General features: G+C 39.1%; 1 protein-coding gene across 1 annotated transcript in view; it reads right to left on the bottom strand.

Moving 5' to 3' along the window:
• Window positions 1-594: 594 nt before the first annotated feature.
• Window positions 595-24,540, bottom strand: part of LOC140244628 (uncharacterized) — a 31,448-nt gene continuing 7,502 nt past the window's right edge. The window contains exons 2-3 of the mRNA XM_072324252.1: window positions 4,308-4,572; window positions 595-2,693 (exon numbers count right to left, since the gene is read on the bottom strand). Of these exons, the coding sequence (XP_072180353.1) occupies window positions 595-2,693; window positions 4,308-4,548 (2,340 nt within the window). The 5' untranslated portion in view covers window positions 4,549-4,572. The remainder of the gene's footprint in view (window positions 2,694-4,307; window positions 4,573-24,540) is intronic.

Raw genomic sequence — 24,540 nt, 5'->3', positions numbered from 1 at the left:
CTACAGACTGATTCAATTTTGATGACCTGTACACCTGCCGCTGGTAGCGGCGCTATTTCAGCGGCATAGCTCTGGGGCTACCAGCGAGCTCGCTGCTAGCGAGTTGCACTGGTGTACTCAGCAGGCTCGTCAGCACCCATCACGAATAGTTAGCCAGCTGCCGGCGGCCACGCTAATTGTTATTGTTAACTCACTGTGCAAAAGGCTTTCAACGGCTTTTAATGCCTTTCTTTTGGACAAATTAAGTGATTCAGACATATTGATCGAGAATGAAAACTTCAATGGAAGGATCAGGATGATATTGGCAGTTGTGAGAAATGATTTTGTCTTTAAAACACAAGAGTGTTTTATGATATCATTTAAAAGTTACATTTCGTATTGCTGCAATATTTCTTCTTCTCTTTCTAATTATCAACCCACATGACCAGAGACCAATTCTTGCTGATGTGAAATGGTAGTGCATATAATGATAGGATTTTCATAGGAAAAAAAATAAAAAAAAAATATCTTCACGCAGTCTGAAAACAAGACATCATGTCTTGTTTAATAGTATAGAGGTACATCAAGTTGTAGTTGAGGTTAGGTGATCTTCCCTCATGTGAATGAACTTCTGCTTTGGGACATCAGGTACCTTGCCAAGACAGGAATGTCTGGCTTCACAGTGAAGTCAAATTTGTGATAAATGTGTAATGGAATGGGTACGTCTGTTGCTTCCAGCTGGATGACAATGATTTCCTTCCCTTCAATTTCCTGTGACATCTCACTCAAGACTGTACTAACTCTGTTCATTTTGTGGGTAAGTACAATGAGAATATAGGCACTTTGAGTCAATGCCGGTGTCCATGCCTCCTTTAGTCCCAGCTGTCCGAGTCGAATATCCCTCTTGTCAAAGCAACCCTTCAGGCCGTAGGAGGGGCACTCAAGACCAGATAGGAGAGAGAACTCTACCCAACCTTCCACTGTGTAGTTGCCTATATCATAGATGACACAGAAATCATATTCCACACCCTCAGTGAGAGGGTGTTTAGGAGGTTCTTGGTGATCCCTAGGGGATGCAACCACTTTACTCTTTGGTACCTTTGGACAATTGTTGATGTTCCATTTATTCTCTTGAATGAGGTTCTTCAATCTTGATTCAAAATCTGTGCAGTTCTGCTTCTGTAAGCTGTATTTGAATTTGCGATTGTTCAGCATGTTGCTGAAGTCCTCCAGTGCAGGTTGAATCATTTCTTCATAGAGACCCATTTCATTGCTGGGCAGAGGAGTTTGGCAAACCAAGCATTCCATAACATCAAGAACTTCAGAAGCGTACGACCAGAGAAGCTTGTCAAATTCAAACCCTTTGGGCTGGCAGTGACGATAGATATGTGTGAACCAGAATGTGAGCTCCTTGAAGAGATAGCCAGATTTTTTCCCACTTTTGAAGTTCTGGAACATGGCACGCAGGAGCTGTGAGGCTTTATAGGTTTTGGAATGACGGGTGTCTGTTTCGAAAGCAATTTTGTATGTCTCTATGGCTGCAGTGAGATCCCATTTGTCCATCAGACAATCTGCCCAGTTCAGATAAGTGTTTGCTCTGGTATTGCCCTGTTGGCAGACTGAAGATTCATAGAAATTCTGAAGGGCAGTGTCTCTAAGCTCCTTTGCATCTTTGCGTGAAGTGTGGGGGTGCCTTGATAGTAAGAATTGTGCTTCTGCAAGTACAGCAAGATTTACAGGACTGAAGTTGTACTCCATGGACATGCTTGCATCCTGCATGGCCTGCTGTATCAATTGATAAGTCTCTTCCAGTGATCTTTTGTCTTTTCCTTTTTGTATCCTCCTTGTCTCATTTATTCTTAATTCTGCTCTCTGAACAAGGGCATTCCAGCATGACCTTTTCATGTGGTCGTCCTGTCCTTGCTTGTGAGCGGCTTCAATGGATTTGTTCAAAAACGTGATTGCTTCTTTATTGTTTCCAGCCTTGAACAAGCAGATTCCCAGTCGACCTAAGATCCACACATTGCTGGGGTCAAACTGAAGGGCCCTTCGATAGCACGAAGATGGATCATTCCATTCCCTGTTGTACTTTTCAGCCACTATTTTGGGAAGAGTAACCTCTGACTGTAGTAGGTGGTGTACCTTTGTGGCAAATGTGTTTCCCATGACATACCATACATCTGCCTGAAATACATCATCTTGCTCACACTTTTGCACTACCATATCTAGTATTTCAGTAGTTGTACCAATGGCCTTCAGATGGTTAGTATGATCTCCCATGCGAAAAAATGCATTTGAGAGTCTTTCGTAGGCATGTGCTGTACAAAGAAGCCAGTCTCTCTTTTCCCGTTGGTGTTGTGCTTCTTCGTAGCACTTTCTAGCCAAGTGCAGTCCGGCCTCATAGCTCTCCACCTGCTTCTTGCGCCCCTCTAAATATACATCTGTCCCGCATTCTGTGTGGATGACCCAGAACTGGGTGAGGGCCTGCTCCAGCTGGCAGCGAGCCATCATCAGCTGCTTGCCTTTGTCGGAAGCATTCTCTTGGAGTTCCTTGATCTTGCACTCATACTCAATTGCCTCTCTATCGTTTGGAAGTTTTCTGTATGCTGTCGCCAGATCCTGCAAGGCATTGAGATTCTGTGGGTCATACTCCACTGTTTCCTGCCAGAACTTAATTGCCTTGTCTTTCTTGTAGGAGTGGTAGAACATCAGTCCTAGGTAATGTAGAAATCACATGATCACAAACATGTCTATGTTACATAGATATTTTGCAGGAAAAGAAAAATTGCTTGATGTCATCTACAGATGATACAAATAGTTAATGAAATAGCCATTACTTGCAAGCCTTTGTTGCAGGAACTCAGTGTATACCAGTACACTGGTGTTGTTAACACTTTATGAGTAACTCGGTATTAAAAGAAAAAAACAAGTAATTGCATATTTGATAGCCTGCACAAACTCAAAGTTCAGTTCAGTGGATTGGCAATAATGTTTTTTTTTATGTCGTGAAGAATGCATTACATGATGATTGCAAATAATTCATTTTAGTATGCAGTAACAATAGGATCACGATCTTACTTCCTGACCCTGTAAGCCAAATTTGTCATCATTTCTGTGTGAACATTATATTTTTCTATACAGATGAAAATCTGAGGCAGGACCAAAGAGGGGAACAGGCCTATTCTAACTGCATTTCACCCCGTCATTGGCAGGAAAGCATTATGATAAAAGCGATAAGCAGTTAACAGGTTGTCTGAGCACAGCTACTAAGCTCTCTGTCCTACAACACTTATGTCCTGAAGCAAAAACTCCCTTAACAGTATTGATTCAGTGGATGCAATGGATGAGAAGCAATAAACATTGAATGTTGTGATGTGCATCATTAAGATGCATGCACTGATGAAAGTTGCACAAAGAATCTATTGTACATGATAGATTCCATGAATGCCATTACTGGTTTTCCCTTCCCAGAAATTGTAGCCATGCTGTAGGTATCCATTGGCATATTTTTTAGAGCACAAACAGATTGAACAAGAGCACTCCACAAGAGCATACCTCTGCCAAGCAGCCATGATTAATATATCACCATTTCGTAGGCAGTGTGGGCCTATCTTCAACACAAACATAAAAGTACATGGACCTGTACACAATACGTTTGGTGAAAATCTGATCATCCATTGCAGAGTTAGTGGGAGATTAAATTTATTTTATGTCGTTTATGATGACATTACCTTTGACCTTTAACCTCATTACTCCTATTTTAACTGTCATTTTCTTACTTTATTGTGAACACATCCTGAAGTTTATTGAAAATCCAATCATTTGTTCTTGAGTATTTAGGAGATAAAGCTTATTTTATGTCCTTTATGGCTACTATGACCTTTGATCTTTGACCTCATAACTCCCATATAAGGGAGATTGACCTTGAACCTTATGACCCTAAAATTTGATTGTTCCTTTCTTTTGAATACCTCATTATGAACATACCAGTACGATGCAAGTTTTTCGAAATTTCTTGTTCTCAAGTTACTTGTACAGAAACGGACAGACAAACTATCAATTATGAAATGGGAAACACAATCTCCGCCGGGCCCATGGTTTCACTCACTGGCAGAGTTACCTCAGCCTGGATCTAAGTACATTTTAAGTATTAAAAAAGGAAATGATGTTAACCTTTGATGTACTTGAAATGTGTGCTGAACTAGCTTGCTGCTCCTAGAGTGAGCACATGAATGAAACTTGTTGAAATTTGGAGCTTGTTTTGAAAACGAGCCTCTCATACTGTATGCATGAGACCCGTCTCATTCTCCTCTCTCATCCTGGCTCACCTGCAACATTCCGTGCCGCATTCAGGATCGGCGGACTGTTGACCCTCCTTGTTAGGATGTTGAACATTACTGATAGTGTCGACTGTATGCGTTTCTCATCCAGTATGGTGATCTGGCCGTTTTTGATATTCAGCTCCCGGAGTTTAAGGAGACCTGGAGTTGGAGGCTGCCTATCAGGTGTTGTTGGCATGGTATATGACTCTTGACCTCCTGGTCCGGGGTCGGCTCCATGGTCTTCCATCAGTATTAGCTGGGTGCAACAGTCCTGCAACGTAGTATAGATCAGTGCAATTTGTCTCAAGATCCAATTCTATCTTTCTTATTCCAGTACAAAAAATCTTGGGGTCATCACTGCTAAATGTATGTATTACATGTTTGTGTGATGCATGTGACTGAATGCCATATGGAACTGTTATGTGATGTTTTGAATTATTCTTGCTTAGGTTTACAAGCCCAGAGATACCGGGCCACGGTGAGGGCACATCTACCTCTTTTACCTCATTTAGAGTCCCCCCTTGTTTACCTCAGATGATGGGGACCCTAAACAGTCACAGCACAAAGCACAAGACTGGAGTGAGTCTGGAGTGAGTCTGGAATGAGTCTGGAATGAGTCTGGAATGAGTCTGGTGTATATGTTGTGCTAGACTAAAGACAGCCTATAGCACAAGTTAGCACATCCTCTAGAGGTTGTGGTGCTGTGTTTACCGCAGACAAAGGGATCGACTCTAAATGGTCTTTGCATCAACACAGCAGACACATTTTGGTGACCTGCTCTGTGTAAGGCAGACTGGGCTTATGTGCCATAATGTATGCCAATTACCCCATGCTGGACAACCAGGGAAGTCTCAATGGGGTCATCCCACAAGACCGACACCCACGAGTCCAGAGATGCCAAGTTCAAAAAATTTTCATGAGTGAGATTTTCATGACTCGGCATCTCGACTGGTGAGCAACGGAGCGAAGTGACCGAGTGGGGACAGGGTGTGGGAGGGGGCTGTCCTCCCTCCTATGGCAGGGAGCTTTGCGCCTGACTCAATGGGGGTTTGTCCCACCCCTTCCGCCCACCGAGTTAGTATTAAAAGATAGCATGTCCTCCAGAGGTTCTCTCAGTCAGGGAACTCTAAACGGGGTATGATAGCTTCAACCTGCTGAGATATTGAAATTGTAAGCAGTCCCATGCAGATTACGGTGTATCATTGTCATTAACACAGCTCTCGCTTTCAAGTATCTTAGAGGCTTGACTACTCACACCATTATTGACTATCCATTGTTGTTTTTACCCATAATGCCTCCACCACAAAGTGTCATCAGAGCCCTTTTGTTTGTGTTCAGGTTGTCATCTGTCCGTCCATAATCAATTTCATGGATGGCGCTACTGAAGAACGGTTAGGAGTATCCAAATGAAACTTTGCATATCTATGTATGTATGAGTGAATGAATGAATGAATGAATTTATTATCCAAAGTGAGAACATTGTTCTTGTTTCCAAATATTCATTTACAAAAAAAAAGCAAGGAATTAAAATAGGAACCAGAGTGGACGTAGCCTTTTGACAAGGCCTCGTGGCTGAAGAGCGAGACTAACTTGCCACACCGAGCACTGTGAGAACTGGATGAATGCAAGACCAAGTGGCACAGCCACGAGGCCTTCTGAAACCTGGGGGGTTTTTTTTGTCCCTATTGATCACCTCCCGACGAAGGCGAATATCTCATGCTCTTTACTTTGTGTTGCCCAATCACATGATTTTAGTTATAGCATATGTCCTGGTGAGTATAGTATAGCACCGATTGCAAAGCCTATCATATTGTCACCTTGTTGGTTTTCTATAAGAGGCATGGCAATGTAAAACACAATGTATTCGCAGCATGAAAATTTTGCGAATAGGAGCCGACGGCCTTTCTTGCAGCATGAAATTTTGGAAAATTGCCACTGGCATCTAATGCATATTGTGTAGGCAAAAACTTTCGCGTGCATTTTAATTTCACAAATTTTGGTGCTCGCGAAATTCGCGAAATTAAAATGCACCCAAACATTCCTTGTTTTCAAATACAGTATTCATTTTGCTTGGGCAAAGCTTGTTCTTTGGGTTAAAGGATAAGAGTCAGAGGGAAACTATTGACTGAGCTTAGAAACCAGCTTCCCTTTTAATTTTGTTGCTTTTAAATATAAACATGAAATTCATCAAACAACATCAATAAGTCACACTGCCATAATTTCATTGATCTAGTCATATTTGATATCAAGCACAACCTTTTGTCTTTCTGAAATGCAGGTAAACCGTGAAAATTTGGATAGTGTTGGAATCACTTTTGTTGAATGGTGACAGATGTATGTGAAAAGATGCCAATAGCTGTGGCACTCAGGTTCTAGCTCTCACAGTTTTGCACTCTCGGTAATTGTAGCAATGGAAACCTACGATATAAAAACTTGTATGCATTACTGTAAATGCAGAAATTTTCATGGTACACAATGTTTTGCTTCTTTTGTGCTACTTTTTGGCTAGCATTAAGTCTACAACCCACAAAAATGTCTTCACATTTTCTCTGCACATTTGAACTGATTGAATCATGGGCTTCGTGAGTGCATGCAGTCATGCCTCCCTGGTACAAGTTTGTGTGCGTGCAGTAGTTTCTACACAGGCCATACAGTTTTCATACAGGGAAGTGTTGAATCAAATTCCGCCTTTTCTGTAAATTGGATGAAAATGTTGGGGTATACAGCACTTGAGAAGCACAAATTCAAGACCCACAAATATGTTTCTGAGCCGCTCAGTGAAAAAAAAAAAATAATCTCACATATATGTTGATGTTTACAATATGTGAACAGTCCTTACCTGTACTGTACTGCCTTCCTGATACACCAAGCGTAGATTACACAGTGAAAAGCCAACTCGAAAAGATCAAACTGAACAGTCTGCTTGAAGTCAAGTCTTTTTCGCAGTCATTTCTTCAGTGTGATGATAATGCATGTGCAGTCATGTCAAGACAAAATGAGTGAATGCAGACAGTTTGTTGGAACAGGGTTTATTAACTCACAGATTACTGGGTATTTCTATGTGATTACCGTAGTTCTGTCTTATCTTGCCAAAAAGATAATGATACAAACAGTGATAATACAAGTATGTGCACAGTTCAAGCCTTTAAAATCCTAAAGTGCCACTCCTCTTTGCTTCGATCTACAGGATGGGGAAACCCAAAGATACCAGTACTGTTTTCACACATACTGAGAATGTGTAATGTGATTACTTCTGTCTTATCTTGCCAAAAAGATAATAATATAAATAGTGATAATACAAGTATGTTACAGTTCAAGCTTAAGTCCTAAAGTGCCACCCCTCTTTTCTTCTACAGGATGGGGAAACCCAAAGATAGTCCAAAGATAGTCTTGGTCTGTTTTCACACATACCGAAAATATATAATGTGATTACTTCTGTCTTATCTTGCCAAAAAGATAATAATATAAATAGTGATAATACAAGTATGTTACAGTTCAAGCTTAAATCCTAAAGTGCCACCCCTCTTTTCTTCTACAGGATGGGGAAACCCAAAGATAGTCCAAAGATAGTCTTGGTCTGTTTTCACACATACCGAAAATATGTAATGTGATTACTTCTGTCTTATCTTGCCAAAAAGATAATAATATAAATAGTGATAATACAAGTATATGTGCACAGCTCAAGCTTAAAATCCTAAAGAGCCATCCCTCTTTGCTCCTACAAGATGGGGAAACCCAAAGATAGTCTTGGGCTGTTTTCACACATATGTGAATATTTAATTTGAATTACGATGGTAATTATGCATCACTGTAGAATCATGATTCAAATGGCTGTGTTTATGCAAACTGGGGGTGGTATTCTGAAATCCTTCATAGGAAGAAATATCTCCCTAAGTCAGGATTTTTTCCTTAGTGGTATTCTGAAAATCTTTCTAAGTTTCTTCACAGGTTTCTTCCTATTTTTTTTTTCTAAACTTAGGAAGAAACTTAGGAAGATATGCAAATGAGGATGAGATATGCAAATTTCTGACTTAGGAAGAAGTTGGTATTCTAGAATGCACTTAGAAAAGAATTTTAGGAAGATATTTAGGAAAGTCCCACCCCTGTCCTATGTACGTTGTTAAGATATAGCACGCTGCAAACATAGTGATAGGCACATATGTCATTCACTGCGTACAACATGTACTTTGATGCATGCAATGGACATGAGAAAGGGGACATGCCGCGCACACATGTATTTAACCCTACATCATAAGAAATATGCGATTGTCATTGGTTGCCATGGTTCCTTTTGATGCGGCGTTTCGTATTGGCCTAAGAATGGACGTGGGCGGGGATAAGGATGGCCTAATGTGCATTAAGAAGTTCCTAGGAAGAAATTTCAGAATACCAATTTTGTCTTTCCTAGGCACTTCCTAAGTTTCTGACTTAGGAAAAAACTTAGGAAGAAACTTAGGAAGATTTTCAGAATACCACCATGGAATCGTGGAGGGTGAGTTAAGTCACAATTCCAGTTGTGATTCAAATGACGGTCCAGAGGTGTTTTCCAGTCATGATGCTCAAGAATTATGGAACGAAAAAGTAGCGTGTGTGGATTGTGTGCCTAGCTCCGAATCATGTTTTGGGGGCAAAGCTTGTGAGGACCTTCCAACCACTTCCGCAACACAGTGTTCCTCAAACGCTCACACTGCAGTCAAAGCACTCGCTGCTTACCGCTCGAGAATGATTGATTTGAACTCTTAAAGAAGCCACACCTCCTTCTCCTGGATGACGATTCTTTGTAATTGTAATCTTCATTGTAATTAAGCATTGCAGTTACATTTCTTGGCTGGTACAAAAACGGCCATGGTAAAGATGTGCTGATATGCCACAGATCAGAATAACGACCCCAAACTGCTCCTCTTTACTTCTACAGAATGGGGTTACCAAAGAGGTGTGTAGATTTATAATAGTGTATAAGAGACATAACTCACCAGTTGTGCTCGCAAGCTCTCTACGCCCATGGGAATGGTTAGCTATTAATGGGGCAAGAGCTGCAGCTAGTAGCAACATGCCTAATTTGACAGTACCTTATCTTTTGTGTACTTTGGGATGTTTCTTTAATGTTAGTTTATCATTATTCATCAGAAAAGACAGTGTTAATACATTTTTTTTTCTTAGTGCATTCTAACTTTATGTATGAGTTGATGTACACCATATAAAGGTTCAGACTAAAGAACCTGACTTCATTTGCAGGCTAACAAACATTGGGAATAACCAAAGCTCATATCACTTTCAGATTAACAAATTTTGGGAAGAAGGAACAGAATTTTATTTTTGGTCTAACAAGAGTGAGAAAAAAAAGGTCACTGCGAAAAAATATTAAGAGAATTCCATGAAATTTGATATTTCTAATGAGAAGTACATATTGCCTTGACTTGTTATTGACACATGCAGTGGTGAATATTATTCCACCTGCCTTCTGTAGAGAAAAGCCGAACAAGTAAGAATATTGCAACTGATTGAGAAATTGCCCCACATCGACGTAAATAAGTACTGAATTGATTAGTGTTTTAGTAGTAGCCATGATAGCCATGATTCGAACCTAAGACCTCCTGATCTCGACGGAGGAATTTCATGAATTTGGAAAAGTAAGAATATGTTTATCATTCTCCTTTATTTTCTTTGTATGGTTGTCCTACAGTGACGTCACAAACTCTTGCAGTCTTCTCATCCACTGATGGCATCACAAAAGCTTTCAAGAAAATAATTACTTTGAACATATTTTCTGATTTTTCTCAAACTTAACTTACATGTTCTACTAAATACATATTGCTACATTCACTCAATTCACATATCATATTGGGTAGGGCCTACTATTTCCCTTTATCCTTTTAAGTAAAGACTGTACTTTTATTGTTTGATGCTGGTGAGTTATCAAGTATTGCTTTAGTATGTGAGCTTTGCACAGCTCCTTTTCATCTTTATAGGTGTCATTGTAAATGTGGACTGCAGAACTTTGTCTTCATTCATTATAGGTCAGTGGTCAATGCAAGTATACATAAAACAAATGCTGTTCCTGCTTTGATCTCTGAGTAGGGAAATCCCCTTTAATACAGAACATGCACAGGAACACACTTACCAAGGAATAAAAAAATCCAAGATATCCAGTATTCTTCTTTGCTTGCAATACTTTTCTCTCTTTTTTCTAGTTGTGTAACAAGTTTGAGGCTATAATACTTTTGGAAAGACTTCACTGCATATTCCATTAATGTTACGTGATTGCTGAGTTAGAGACTCCGACTCTCTCGCTTTCGATTGGAGATCTCCCGCCGAAAGCCCATTTTTGCAAAATCTCCCATTCTCCCGCTCTAGATTTAATTTCTCCTGCCCTGGCTTTGTGTCTCCCGCTTAAAATGATTTTGTACTCAGTGTTATTGTATGTGGTAAAATAAGCCTGAGATCGTACGAGAGAGCATCTAGAACCCTAGAGCATTAGGGCCATTAACAGAGATGCCAAGTTCAAAAAATTTTTATGAGTGAGATTTTTATGACTCGGCATCTCGGGGCTCGCGCGCATGCGCGCGCGAACGAGGGGATGTCCCCGTCCCATGGTAGGGAGCTTTTTTAAATTATTAGCTCTTAATGATTCGATCTGGTGCATACTTAAGTGACTATTTTTTACTAATTTTGAAAGGCAAAAGGGAAATATACCTTCAATTGCAACTATCACTTTAATCCTTTGAGCTATATGCTCCTTATTTTTGGCCCAAATTGCAGACTTCACCAGATGCGTGAGAAAAATGGGTGCCATGCGTGAGACAGACCCTAAATGCTTGAGTCTCACGCAGAATGTGTGAGACTTGGTAGCTCTGCATTAAACGAGCCCTGGACCCCGGCCGCAAGGAACCTCGTGCTTTGCGCTTGTGATGTTTGCTTTGCGCACATCAAGTTGGAGTTTTCCGTTTGCTAGGGGTTTCAGGTGGGAGAATCTCCAGATCAGAAGGTGCTTGGGGTTGGTGTCTGGTCTCTGCTGAGTACGCACTGCTCGTGAACTATTAGGTGCTGAAGACATTATACTATGGCATGATATTGCCATTGTATAGATTTGTGGTGTGTGTATGTGTGTCACCGCAGCCTCACAACACAAAAATGATACAGTGTGATAAACAGCCCCCAGCAGACAAATGATTAATCGCACTTATTTTTCATTGAAAGGCCTCATATTGACATGTCAGTGCTACCCTTCCAGTCTTTAATATTCTATTTCTGCTTCACAGGGCGCTGTATTCCTACGACAATGTGAAGATTCCACTGGCTCTGACCGACCTAGAGAAACTGGGAAGCACAGAGTCTGAGCAGCTCCCAACAGGTAAGGTACAAATTATGGGACTACGTGTACCTAGTACGTGCTCCATTACCGGTAGGCCTGTATGTGTAACAATAATAAAAATGTGATTACCAATAATAATCATTTTAATGATATGATGATTACAGTTGGGATGATATTAAAAACAGCAACAATAATGATAATCAGTATTTATATCATTATCATTTTTTTTTTACTATGATGTTTATGATAATGATAATAGTGCCAAGTATACATGTATGTACTTGTACAGAACTGTATGCTCTTTCAACTGGGTGCTCAAAGCAGTGATGACAGTCAAACCAGCTTTAACGGCCACCTGCTGTATACGGCCACTAAAAATGAACCCCCCGTATTGACTGACCCCCCATGACTATGAATGCAAAATGATGAATACATATGACTTATATTGGACCAAATCCATTCTGTAGCATGCACAAGGCACATACATACAATTATAACCTCGATCACTGGATAGGCCTGCATTATTTCCAACCAGCACTGACAGTGCTCACTCTCCACTCCTTAGGGAGCATGCTAGTCAGTCGCCATCTTAGGCGCACACAAAGTCATGCTGATCAACCAACATTCTCATCCTACTGGATACCCATTCATACTCCTAGGTGGAGAGCAGCAATGTGGACAAAGTGCCTTGCTGAAGGGCAGACATGTCAGACTTAATTTGGCTCGAACCAAAGAGCCCATACCACGCTCATAAGATTCAGAGACGTGTTCTCTTATCCACTCCGCCATGACACCTCCGCAAAGAACAAACTAAGATTGGACACACCTGACTAAATTAAAGAATTAATGAAATGTTTGTAGTACTTTGAATGATATACACATTCCAGAAACATAAATTTTGTACAAGATATGATTTTGGCCCTATATTCATGTTTTCAGTAAAACCACTTACAGTAGCAGAACACAATTAGGTGTGTAGTTCCTGTTGTTGCAAGGTCATCTCTTTTGGTTTTCTTTTGTCCCGCAGAGGGCAGTTTCCGGGCACTCAAAGTGGAGTTCTCTCTGCCCAGCTCCTGCTACGCCACGATGGCCCTCCGTGAGGTGATGAAGACGGACACATCCGCAGTCCACCAATCACAGCTCAACTGTTGATGCTCCTTGGTCCGTGCTGTTGTCTGAGTAAACCACAGTTGTGCCCACATTGCCACCTTTAAGCTCAGATTGCATTTTTCAGTCAGATGCAAGTGCAATTATGTCACCAGAAGAGCCCAAAAGAGTCGTTGAACATTAATTTTCTGATTTCTTTATCATTCCCAGAGAACACAGATTTAAGAGAAATGAGGACACCTTGTTTTTCAAGCCCTAAGCCAGTATATGACACTGTTGTTACTATACATCTGAAGAACTTTAAAGATAATAAAAAGTTTTGGTACCTCAAAAGTTTCCCTGAATTTCCTTGTCTTAGTTGTGTGTTTCAGGTTAAAGTACCTTTCATATAACTAACACTGTGAGACTTACTCGCCCCAAAGTGCTCTCATGTCTTAGTAATCATGCAATAATGGTTTTGTACCAGAGCCGCCGCCGTTCGACAGCGAGGTAGTACACGTATTGTACGAAACCTGCATGATAACTGCGACCGGCAGCGTGCAGCCCCATACAAAACATGTGTACGCATAGCTAACTGCGACCAGCAGCCCCATACGCATAGCGTAATGGGGCTTCGCATTGTAGCATTCCGGATCATGACAGATTTAGTATCGCGGGTAAAAATGAACTTGAAATCCAAAAAATTCTTCAATTTGAAGACTTACCAATTAAATTGAACTATTTAAAATAGGCTTCGGGCAACGTTTGGTTCTGCCAATAGTCCCTTTCTGTTCAAATTGATGACTGAATGTGACTCGGTCGAGAGGACCTTGGGAGAGCTACATACTCAGTACACTGAATACTACGGCCAGCGCATGCGCACACATCACATGCGCACAAATTTCAAATCCATGAATGGATAAGATGTTTGTGTGGCCGTAGTATTCAGTGTATGTAGCTCTCCCAAGGTCCACTCGACCGAGTCACATTCAGTCATCAATTCGAAAAGAAAGGGACTATTGGCAGAACCAAACGTTGCCCGAAGCCTGTTTTAAATACTTCAACTTAATTGGTAAGTCTTCAAATTGAAGAAATTTTTGGATTTTAAGTTGATATTAACCTGCGATACTAAATTTGTCATGATCCCGAATGTTACAATGCGAAGCCCCATTACGCTGTGCATATGGGGCTGCTGGTCGCTATACGTATGGGGCTGCTGGTTGCAGTTAATTGCATGATTACTTAGACATGAGAGCACTTTGGGGCGAGTAAGTCTCACAGTGTTAGTTATATGAAAGGTACTTTAACCTGAAACACAAAAATTCAGGGAAACTTTCGAGGTACCAAAACTTTTTATTATCTTTAAAAGAATTATCATTTTCAAAACACTTCTTCAATATGAAATATGGACAGAATGTAGTTTAGGTATGGAACTTACAATTTCCAGCCAATGTTTTATCATATCTTTCGACCACATTTTACTTATTTTCCTAGTTTCTTGGCTTTAATGTCTGTGATTTTACCAGGGTATTTTGGTGACAAGTCAGGAATGAACTTTTATGCTGTTCAGATCTCATTAGATCTATTTTATTGTCATCTATTTTGGTACCACAAATATATTGTTCATGAACAGAGCTGCTTAAATGGTAGACTATGTTCAAAAGAAAGCAAAGGATGCAAAAGAACAGACACAATTGTTACCTTTATGTGTAGACTGCAATGAAATGTCTAACTGTAGATTGTTGGTGTCATGAAAAGTGCAAATGTCAAATTGGAAATGTTGTTGTTGCCGGAAGTCTATCAAGGTGTGTACTTGTCAGCTTTGTTGAACTTCAATATTTTTAGCTATTCTGTGATGATGAGATTATTAGTATGCCCAGAAAAAATATAGCATCTTACCTATATTTATTGCAGAAAATCCTGTTCAATCTGGTCAAGTAGTCACAGAGAAATGTGGATTGTTGTAAAACATGTCATGGGTCTGTTTCTCCCAAGTTTAGTACTTGGTGCTCTTGGAAGTGCACATTAACGTGGGAACACAATGGACAGAACTTGGACGGAAGGAATACCTGACATGCTCTACAAATATCATCATTTCTCCAGAGACTCCAACTCTCCCGTTTTCGACGGGAGATCTCCCACCGAAAGCCCACTTTTTCAAAATCTCCCGTTCTCCCGTTTGAGATTTCATTCCCACCCCCCCCCTCCCCTCCCCCCCCCCCCCCCCCCCCGCTCTGTGTCTCCCACTTGAAATGATTTCTTACTTTGATATCATTGTTTGTTGAAAAATAAGTCTTAGATAGCATAAGAGAGCATCTAGAACCGAGCTTCCAGGGCCCTTAAGTGGGCCCTGGACCCTGGCCGCAAGGAACTTCGCGCTTTGCGCTCGTGTTGTGTGCTCCGCGCACATCAAATTGGAGTCTCCCATTTCATAGGGGTTTCAGGTGGGAGAATCTCCCGATCAGAAGGTGCTTGGGGTTGGAGTCTCTGTTTCTCTTTGACCACTGAAGCAAAGTGGATGGGGTTTTCAGTAAGATGTGGGCAATAATGAGTTATAGTTTCATACTCTGAAATTGTAGTTCGATAGATTCACTATCGTTGCGGAGGGTACCGTTGTAATTTTTGTGAGCCCTATATAAATCACTGGCATTCATGCTCTGGTTGAACTCAAACAAATAATCTTCTGATTGCTATACAGGCAATATGTTGCAGTAAAAAAGTACCTCAATGCAAGAATCATTGACAGTTAATTTCCAGACTTTTGTCCCATATTAGCAAGAAAACACTCTCTTAATCGAGGATCAAAGCATGGTAAGGATTAAATGAAACCCAGTAAAAGCAAAGATCCTATACACTACATAAGATGATCAACTCTCCCGATTTTTCACGGCCGCTGGTGAAATGGAAGTGGCTGCCGCCCTCTGACTTTCAGCAGGGATAGATCGAACAAGCGTTAACCTTTTGCAGAGGCAGCTTGCAATAATATGTGGACACACACAGTCACAGCAAGTGAAGCGACCTGCGAATGGAGCTGAGCAAGCTGTGTGTGAGTCTACCGCTCGCTGTGACCAGGGAGGTGAGATAAAACTCGCTGTGCACAGTCTTTTGGGAATCAAAATAATGATAAACCTGCTGATGGTTTCGTGGACACTGTAGCTATTGATGCAGTTTAAGGCACTGCACCAATTCTTAGATTTACTCATGATTCTTTACAGAAAATTCCTTCTTTCTTGTCTTAGCCTGTCTTGGTCCTACACAAACATCGGGAAAGTACAGCTCACCTGGAAACTTTCCCCGCTCAATGCTAGTTGCGCACGCCTAAAAAATCACACAATTCCAAGCGGCAGCATTTCACTTTTCGACTGAGAGTTGACCATCTTATGTAGTGTATAGGATCTTTGGTAAAAGTATCAAACCATGACCCTTTTGTCAACTCATCAAATCAAGTGGCAATTCTGCTGCCAAAATTATCATCATGTCTTTTCCTTCATCTTCTTTGGAAGTCACAAGATTCATGTCATTACGGCAGTTATTTTGGTACAGCTGATCTTGATATGACCTTGGGTAAATGTATTGTCTTGTACAGAAGAAGAAATGGGGACAGTGGAAATTTAATTGTACCATGCAATGTAGGCCTATCGTAACAATGTACTTTATTTGGAGTCCCCCCCCCCCCCCCCCCCCATCCCAATCTTCCCACTCGAACATTGTACTTTGATAAAGTGTACACAGCCTGACAGGCAGGTGATAAAGATCATTGATTGTTTGGCAAACTTAAGTTTGATCATGCCATGTATGAGATGTGTATTGAGTGACAAAGGGGTTTTGAAGATTATTTGCTGTTGCAGAAAAAAAAAAAAAATCTGTATCAGCCACTAGAGAGTGGATGGAGATGTGGCCATCAGGCTGTATGACCTGATTGGTTAAGATTTCACTCACTAAATTGCCCGGCTCAACTCTACTTTGAGGGACCACTAGAGGGCTTCCAAGCTTTATCATTAATTGTGAATGACAGGCAGAGTCCCCATTTGTACATGCATACGCTCTGTCCAATTGTAGCCAGACGCACCCTTTGTAAGAAGTTACAGTGGAAACTCGATATAAAGAGATCTGATATAACAAAATATTTGATATAACAAACTAATTTCTCCGGTCCCAATGAGTGTATTTCCTTTGTTTTGTAATGTTTATTTGCTACTGATATAACCAAATATCTAATAAAAAGAACAAAGTGTCTTGATCCTAAGGATCTCATTGTACTGAGTTGCCACTGTACAATAAGACATCATTTTGCCCACTAATGCAGGGAAAGCATGTGTATAATTCTTCTTCTGTTTTCCTGTTAGAAATAACACTAATATAAGCATGATAATAATAGCAATACCTAATTTTTATACAAGCCGTTTCAAACTTGTTAAGAATTTCAATGCTCTTTACATGTCATGCATTATCCCTGTCATTAAATAATGTATAGTTTTGCACTGACAGTGCTCACTCTCCATTCCCTGGAGAGCGTTCCAGCCAGTCGCCATTTTACAGGCACACGCATGCCAATCAACAAACATAGACATTTTCATCCTTCCAGATACCCATTAAATACTCCTGGGTGGAGAGCAGCAATGTGGATAAAGTGATGTGCAGAAGGGCAAACGTGTCAGACTTCATTGAGCTCAAACCCATTAACTCATACCAAGCTCATGTGATTCGGAGACGTGCACTCTTATCCACTCGGCGCAGCACCTCTGTGCATTTGGATGATAATTTTGCTAATCACATTCAATTGGTGTGAAAATAGTAGAGATTTTTATATATTCATCTCAAGCCCTGTGCTGGTGTTGGTATCAATATCATTTGTCACCTTGTGTAAAAATTCTAAGGTAAAGTGCTCAAAAAGGTATTTCCCTTTTTGGTCATTACAACATCAAAGAAAAAAAAAAGACATGATGTTTTGGTATAGCAGCTATGTAGTGAAGCAATAACTAATCAGCATAAAGGATTTCTTTGTGGTACCTGGTTGGCTGATATGTCTTGGAGTTGCCCTGATGATTAGTCTGTGTGCTGCTGGGGCTGGGGCTGGGGAGAATATTCATGATTAAAGGGATGATATAGTTTTGGTTGAGATGGGGGATTCAGATTTTAACTTTTTGTGAGATAATTAGAAACTGCTTTACATGAAAGAGAAATTCAAAGTTTATTTGATGAAAAATTGGTTTTGAAACGAATGAGATATCCCAAAACAAAGAGGTCCCAATAACAGGTGGGACCCGACTTTTATTAGGACCACTTTCATTTCCTTTTTTTTTTAATGTCTCAGCCATTTCAAAGCCAATTTTCATTTCATCAAATCAAACCTTGAATTTCTCTTAAGAATCGTATCCTCTTTGATATCATAAGCAGTTTCTAATTATCTCGCAAAAAAAGTTACATCTGAATCCCTCATCTCAACAAACCATACCATCCCTTTAAGCTTGTGTATATTTTTGGAAATTGAATCTATCTCTTCTTCTGTCTTGAATTGTTTCTTATATTTCATCTCCTGAACTGAAAGAGAATAATCTTGTAACCTGTGTCAGATTACAGATTCTTTATGAATACAGATTCTGTATGAAGGCTTCCATGGGAGAAACATATGCCACATATCTTGAAGTGCTAATAATGATAACAAATAAACAACAAAGAATAGTTCAAAATATGGGGCTGTCTCCTATTATTTGAAGAATGAATGTATCACTTCAATAATGTTCTTGAAGTTTGTTTCACCTTGTAACGTTTTTGTGTGTCTATCTGAATTTTGTTTTCATGATGCACTTTGCTTAATGCTGTGTTGAAAATGATAATATGTGTCATGATGGAAGTCATGTTTCAATGCAATTTTAGATTGTGTTTATGTAGCTGGGATACACATCTTTGTACCGAACAAATAAATTTCATTTTCCATCAATGTCATCATAATTCCTCTTTTATTTTCATTGAGAGAAACTGTCACTGAATGTAGCTCAGAAGGAGACTTTTTTAATCTTTTGTTAATATTTCTCTCTTTTTTTTTTTGTGAAAGGAGAGAAAACTGACATCCACCAAACTATCATGAATTCATGTGAATAGGTTTTATGTGGACAAACATGTAAAGTTATGACCATGTGAATTTTAGGGTTTTTCTAACTTTGCATCCTGTTGGAATCTCATTCTCTTTGTTTTTGCTATATTGTTTTTGTTTTGTTTTTGATTTTTGAAATCACGCACAGCTGATAAACTCCTCTGGCACCTAAATAACCTCCTAATTGTCATCAATAATTTCTAATAACTGAATTCCTTAAAGAGAAAAGTTGTAAAGTTTCATGTTTTTGTGAAATAAGATATCAGTCTTAATCAAATACAAATATACATGTATGCAAATGAGATGAAGTGACAATTTCAGAAATTCAAAACCCTCTCACCAGTTTGCTCATGAAATATTTTCACAATCCATAATTTATAGTCACAGATTAAATCATTTGTATCCATCTCTTTTAAAGTCATTATTGCTCAGTTTTTGGAAAGTTTGATCATTGTTTCTTCTTCTGTTTCACATTAATTAGAACAAGGAACACAATTTATTTGCAGATCAATAAAACACTCTGAGGCCATTGCATCTTTGTCTATAATTATTTCGGTATGCGATTTGCACTCACAATGAAAAACATGAAGATTTGCTAGTGTCAAGTTCAAGTTTATTTTTTCCCCTCCATCTTGATATGATAACAGTGTATTGTTTACCATAATGTGAATGGAAGTAAACTAATATCAAAATTGGTAATCTAAAAAGTGGGGGCGCTGTGGCATAGTGGATAAGACTCTCGACTTCCAGTCAGAGGACCCGAGTTCGATTCCCGCCCAGTGCTTACGTCCTTGGACAAGATGTTTTTACCCACAATGTCCCTCTCGACCCAGGTGTATAAATGGGTACCTGGCAACGCTAGGGTAATGAATAATGGCAGGGCCCTCTGGTAGAGCAGTGGCAACACTGAAGAGGCTACCCTGGATAAATAAGACATTATTATTATTATTATTATTATTATTATTATTATTATTATTATTATTATTATTATTGTTATTATTATTATTATTATTATTATTATTATAATACTTCTGATGGGGACAGCATACAGAAAAGATACATAATCGATGGGTTATAAATAAATTGGAGGATGAAGATGGGGGGACCCACTGAAAAGCAAAGCTTGTAAATTTTGGATCCCACCACACACAATATACCATTGACATATCATACAATAAAGAAAGGAAACAAATATGTTTTCAACAAAACGTTACATAGTGCTTAATCAATTGACCAGCTGGGGGGCATTTCATGAAGCATTTTGTCCGACAAAGTTGTCAGACAAATTTGCTCTCAGCCAATCAGATGCAAGGATTTCATTAGCTTAAAACAGTTTGTCAGAAAAATATCTGACCAAACTACTTCATGAAATGCCTACCAGATGAAACACAATTACATTCATGAATATATATTGTTCCGGGGGTTGATGAAACTAAAAGTGTATAAATTCAGCAGAGATGAGACTAACAAACAAGATACAAGACGGGTACAAAAGCTAAGACACACCAAAGTACAAACAAGAACACTGCAAGTGCAACAATACTACAAAAATTGGGATGGATGTTTAGAGAAGAGAAAAGGAATTATAATGGGAGAGAGAAAGAGAAGATGGCAGATTCATTGAAATGCATGGAATAGGCAATGGATTAATGGTAGGAACATTAACAAATTCTGACTATACTTATCCATAAGTTTATTGCTCACACATGTTTGATTTATATGATTGCAAATATCTATTTCAGTTTTCTTTTGAATACAGCTAATGATAGGACTTTTTGATATTGTTACTTAATGCATTCCAAATGTTTGGGTTTTGTTTTTCAGAAAGAGCAATCTGTCTAGTAATATTTGATGAGAATTGCTCCGAGTCAACAAGCTGTAAATATAAGTACAGGGTAAAATCAGGGCGAAATAAAGCATATGTAACAGAGTAATTGAGAGGTGAAACTTAACTCTGTTTATAACAGTAGTATTTTGTGATATACAAATACTAGGGTGTTTGTTTGTTTGTTTGTTTGTTTTTTTATAAGTATGTTTGGATTTATCACTACGTTCAAGCTTATATTTGTAATACATTTTTATGCCTCCGCCACGAAGTGGTGCCGGAGGCATTATGTTTTCGGGTTGTCCGTCCGTCCGTCCGTACGTTCGTACGTCTGTACGTCCGTACATCCGTACGCCCGTCCGTCCGTCCGCATTCGTTTACGCGATAACTTGAGAAATATTAACTGGAATTTTACCAAACTTGGTCCAAGTATAAAGTATGATGGGGCAATTACTTGATTAGATTTTGGGTGAAATCGGCCAAAGGTCAAAGGTCAAGGTCAAATCATGAAATTGTATCCGTTTATGCGATAACTCAAGACTGGATTGAGCAAATTTCACCAAACTTTGTCTGATCAAACTTTGTCAAATCCTAAAATTTATCTGTTTACGTGATAACTCAAAACTGGACGAAGTAGCTTTCACCAAACTTGGTCCAAGGATGATGTATGATGGGGCAATTAGTTGAGGAGATTTTAGTGACATTAGCAAGAGGTCAAAGGTCAAAAGGTCAAGGTCAAATGCTAAAAATGTTGCTATTTCCCCCATATCTACTGTATGCAATGCCCGAAGGTATTTTATTGAAACTTAGCGTAGACATGTACTACTGCATAAAGATTCTCCAGAGAGAGTTTCATGTCATAAGGTCAAAGGTCAAAAGGTCAAAGGTTAGGTGAAAATGGTTTAATGTATCTTCATAGAACTTGGTACATATGCATGTACTGACTGGCAGGGATTATCTAGGGAATTTAGGGGTCATGGGTCAGTATGTAGTCAAGGGTCAAAGGTCAAGGTCAACTCCTCAAAATTTTACTGTTTCCCTCATATACTAGTGTATATTCAATGCTTGCATTATTAGTTTTAAAACTTATACATGTTGTATTACCTAATGGAGATTCTCTGGGAAATTTCCAGAGGTCAAAGGTTAAGGATCAAAGGTCAGGTTTAAATGAAAAAAAAAAATCTATTTTGTACTGTAATTACACTCTTTCTTCATACCTTGAAAAGTACTCAATGCATAAACTTATAACACGGTCCGTCAGAAGTCAAGTGAAAATCCTCAATCCCCCAAATATGTGTACCTGCACTCTTAGACAATTATAGCAAACCCAGTTTGAGGAAAGTGAACATTCAATACATTTCTGACAAACCTGTCATATCAGTATTTTGCCAGTTATGTGAAACTGTCATCACACATTGTGAAGACATTGTACTATACACCTATTGGGAGAATCATGCATTATGGTGGAGGTATCAGTCGCCATAGTGACATTTCTAGTTTAAAATGTGATTTTCAGGGTATTGGTACACTTTAACATAAATGCACAGGAAGGATAGTGCACTGTTAGCACAATTCCCGCCATGGTGTCAATCTTATGGTAGTGCTCTGATCCAGCACCTTACAATGCAGCACATCTAGGTCTTGGTTTCCCTTTATTCAGACTTCGGGAATTTGTGATGATGCATGCAAAGGAAACAAGCCAAATAGCTCTAACACACACACACACACACACACACACACACACACACACACACAAATCCAACTCAATAAATTGTTGATGGTTTTGCAAGCTCTGTTTAATAGCCAACTGTATGTTTTCCATCTGAAGAGGGCTGCATACCTCTACAGAGTTCACAATAACAAGCAATGAGTCATTGAACTGTACATGTCTTTCAAGTATTGTTCAATGGTGTGATCTTTCTCCATTGGCTGGTTCAATCAAGTAGCATACTGTACACATGAATGTACATGTATGCCATTTATATATGCATAAAATTTGCTATATATGAATGACCGCAGATCTGACACCGTAACAGAATAGTCTAGCAGCCAGAAAGGGTCCCCGTGCACCCACCCTAAAACAAAATTCTACGATAAGTTCGAAGATCGTCAGAACCTGTATTTTCCGAATCCGGTTGTCGCCAGTGGAAAAAAAGGTTGCGCGCGCGTCTAATTTGCATATTTCTAAGATGGGCGCCGCCCGTTGCTAGGAGACGGATTATTTTTGAATAACTTTAGTTAGGAATAACAAATTACCATAAAAATGGTATCATTTTGAAGAGAATTAAATTTCCTACAAGCTGATACCCCATTTAATGGGATAAATAGATGTTGTCATGAAATATTAAGGAAGGAATTATGTTTTTTAGCATTTTTCTAAAAAGATCCGGAATTTGGTTATAATGTTCTTTTCCATACATTTAATATGCATTTACAAATAACATTTGAATTTTCCCATAATTATCCCCCAAACATAGCTATTATCATCTGAAAACGGCTTTCCAATACATCAATTCCTTTAAAAGTTACACGACATTAAAGGGGATATGGTTCAATAGGTTTTACAGCAATATCTAAGGGTTATAATGTCTCCGCGCGCAATTGCGTAGGTTCTGTATGTGGGGTTTGTTGTAGATCACTGCTATCTATCGATCAAATCTCATCGAAATCGGCGAAGAAAGAAAGAAAAATTACACTTTCTATTCCTTATATGAAATAAAAATGTTTTTTTCTATTCTGTGTTACCAAACTCAATCCATTCAGCTTCCCATATGAACAGTTTCTTGTCTTTTTGGATTCCCTCCAAGAACGTGAAATTAATCACAACTTATCTGATATTAAAAAGTTAAAGAAAAAAAAACATTTACGTGACAGTTTCCTCTTATTGGAAGATTAAAGTGAAAAAAAAAAAGAAGAATCTTATGCTAAAAGCCCTAAGAAATAAAAAAAACTTGTTAAATGGCCTTTCAGAGTTTAAAATGAAACATGGCTATCTTATTTTTTCATAACAAAATGAAGGGAAGTATCTGTGTAGTTCATGTCGGCCCATACTGGGTTACATCATAAATTCTTCAGAAATGGTCCCCGTGCACCCCCCCCCCCAAAAAAAAAAATCTACGATAGGTCAAAGGTCAAAGATCAAGTGAAATACATGCTCTCCTATTCATCCAATTAAACCTAGGTCAAGGAAGGTGACCATTCAACACATTTGTGACAAACATGCCATTATAATATTTTGCCAATTTTGTGAAAATGTAATCACACATTGTCCACATGTACTATAGACCATTTAGGAGAATCATGCATTATGGCGGAGGCATACCAGTCGTCATAGCGACATTTCTAGTTTAATATTACAACGAAGATTACGACTATTATTAGCAGTTGGTAATTAAGTGGTGTACGAAGACTAACTCAAACAATACATCATTATATGAGTGGCTATAATGTACAATTGATAAAAACCCAATAAATCTGTTTTTTTTTTCCAGGTTATACAGTGCGTATCAAAAAAAGGTAATCCAACTTTGGCGGGCTACTACTTTACAATTGTCAGCTATGGAGAGCTCAATGTTTTAATTCTAATGATATCACAAACCATCGAAAGCTATGCTGCCGGCTGAAAGCAATAACAAATTTACTTCTTGTATATTATAGAAAGAATGGCCACGCGAAAGTAACAAGATTAATGCTCTGTTACTGGGAATTTGAAAACAATAATGACATTGTTTCCATTCCTGTTGTGTCGTTGGTTGTTGGCGTGTTTCCTTTCAAAGAGTGAAAGTAGTAGTAGGTTAATAGATGTCGGCGTTAAAGCTTGTACAATATAACAATATTGGTCAAAGTTTATTATTCCGAAGGTTCAATTTTTTTTTCCCCAAAGGTTCGTTGTTCCGGAGGTTCGTCATGATATAGATAAACG

The sequence above is a fragment of the Diadema setosum genome, chromosome 2, assembly GCF_964275005.1.
Source record: "Diadema setosum chromosome 2, eeDiaSeto1, whole genome shotgun sequence".
NCBI classification, from domain to species: domain Eukaryota; kingdom Metazoa; phylum Echinodermata; class Echinoidea; order Diadematoida; family Diadematidae; genus Diadema; species Diadema setosum.
The sequence above is the reverse complement of the archived record's forward strand: the minus strand, read 5'-3'. Positions and strand labels throughout refer to the sequence as shown.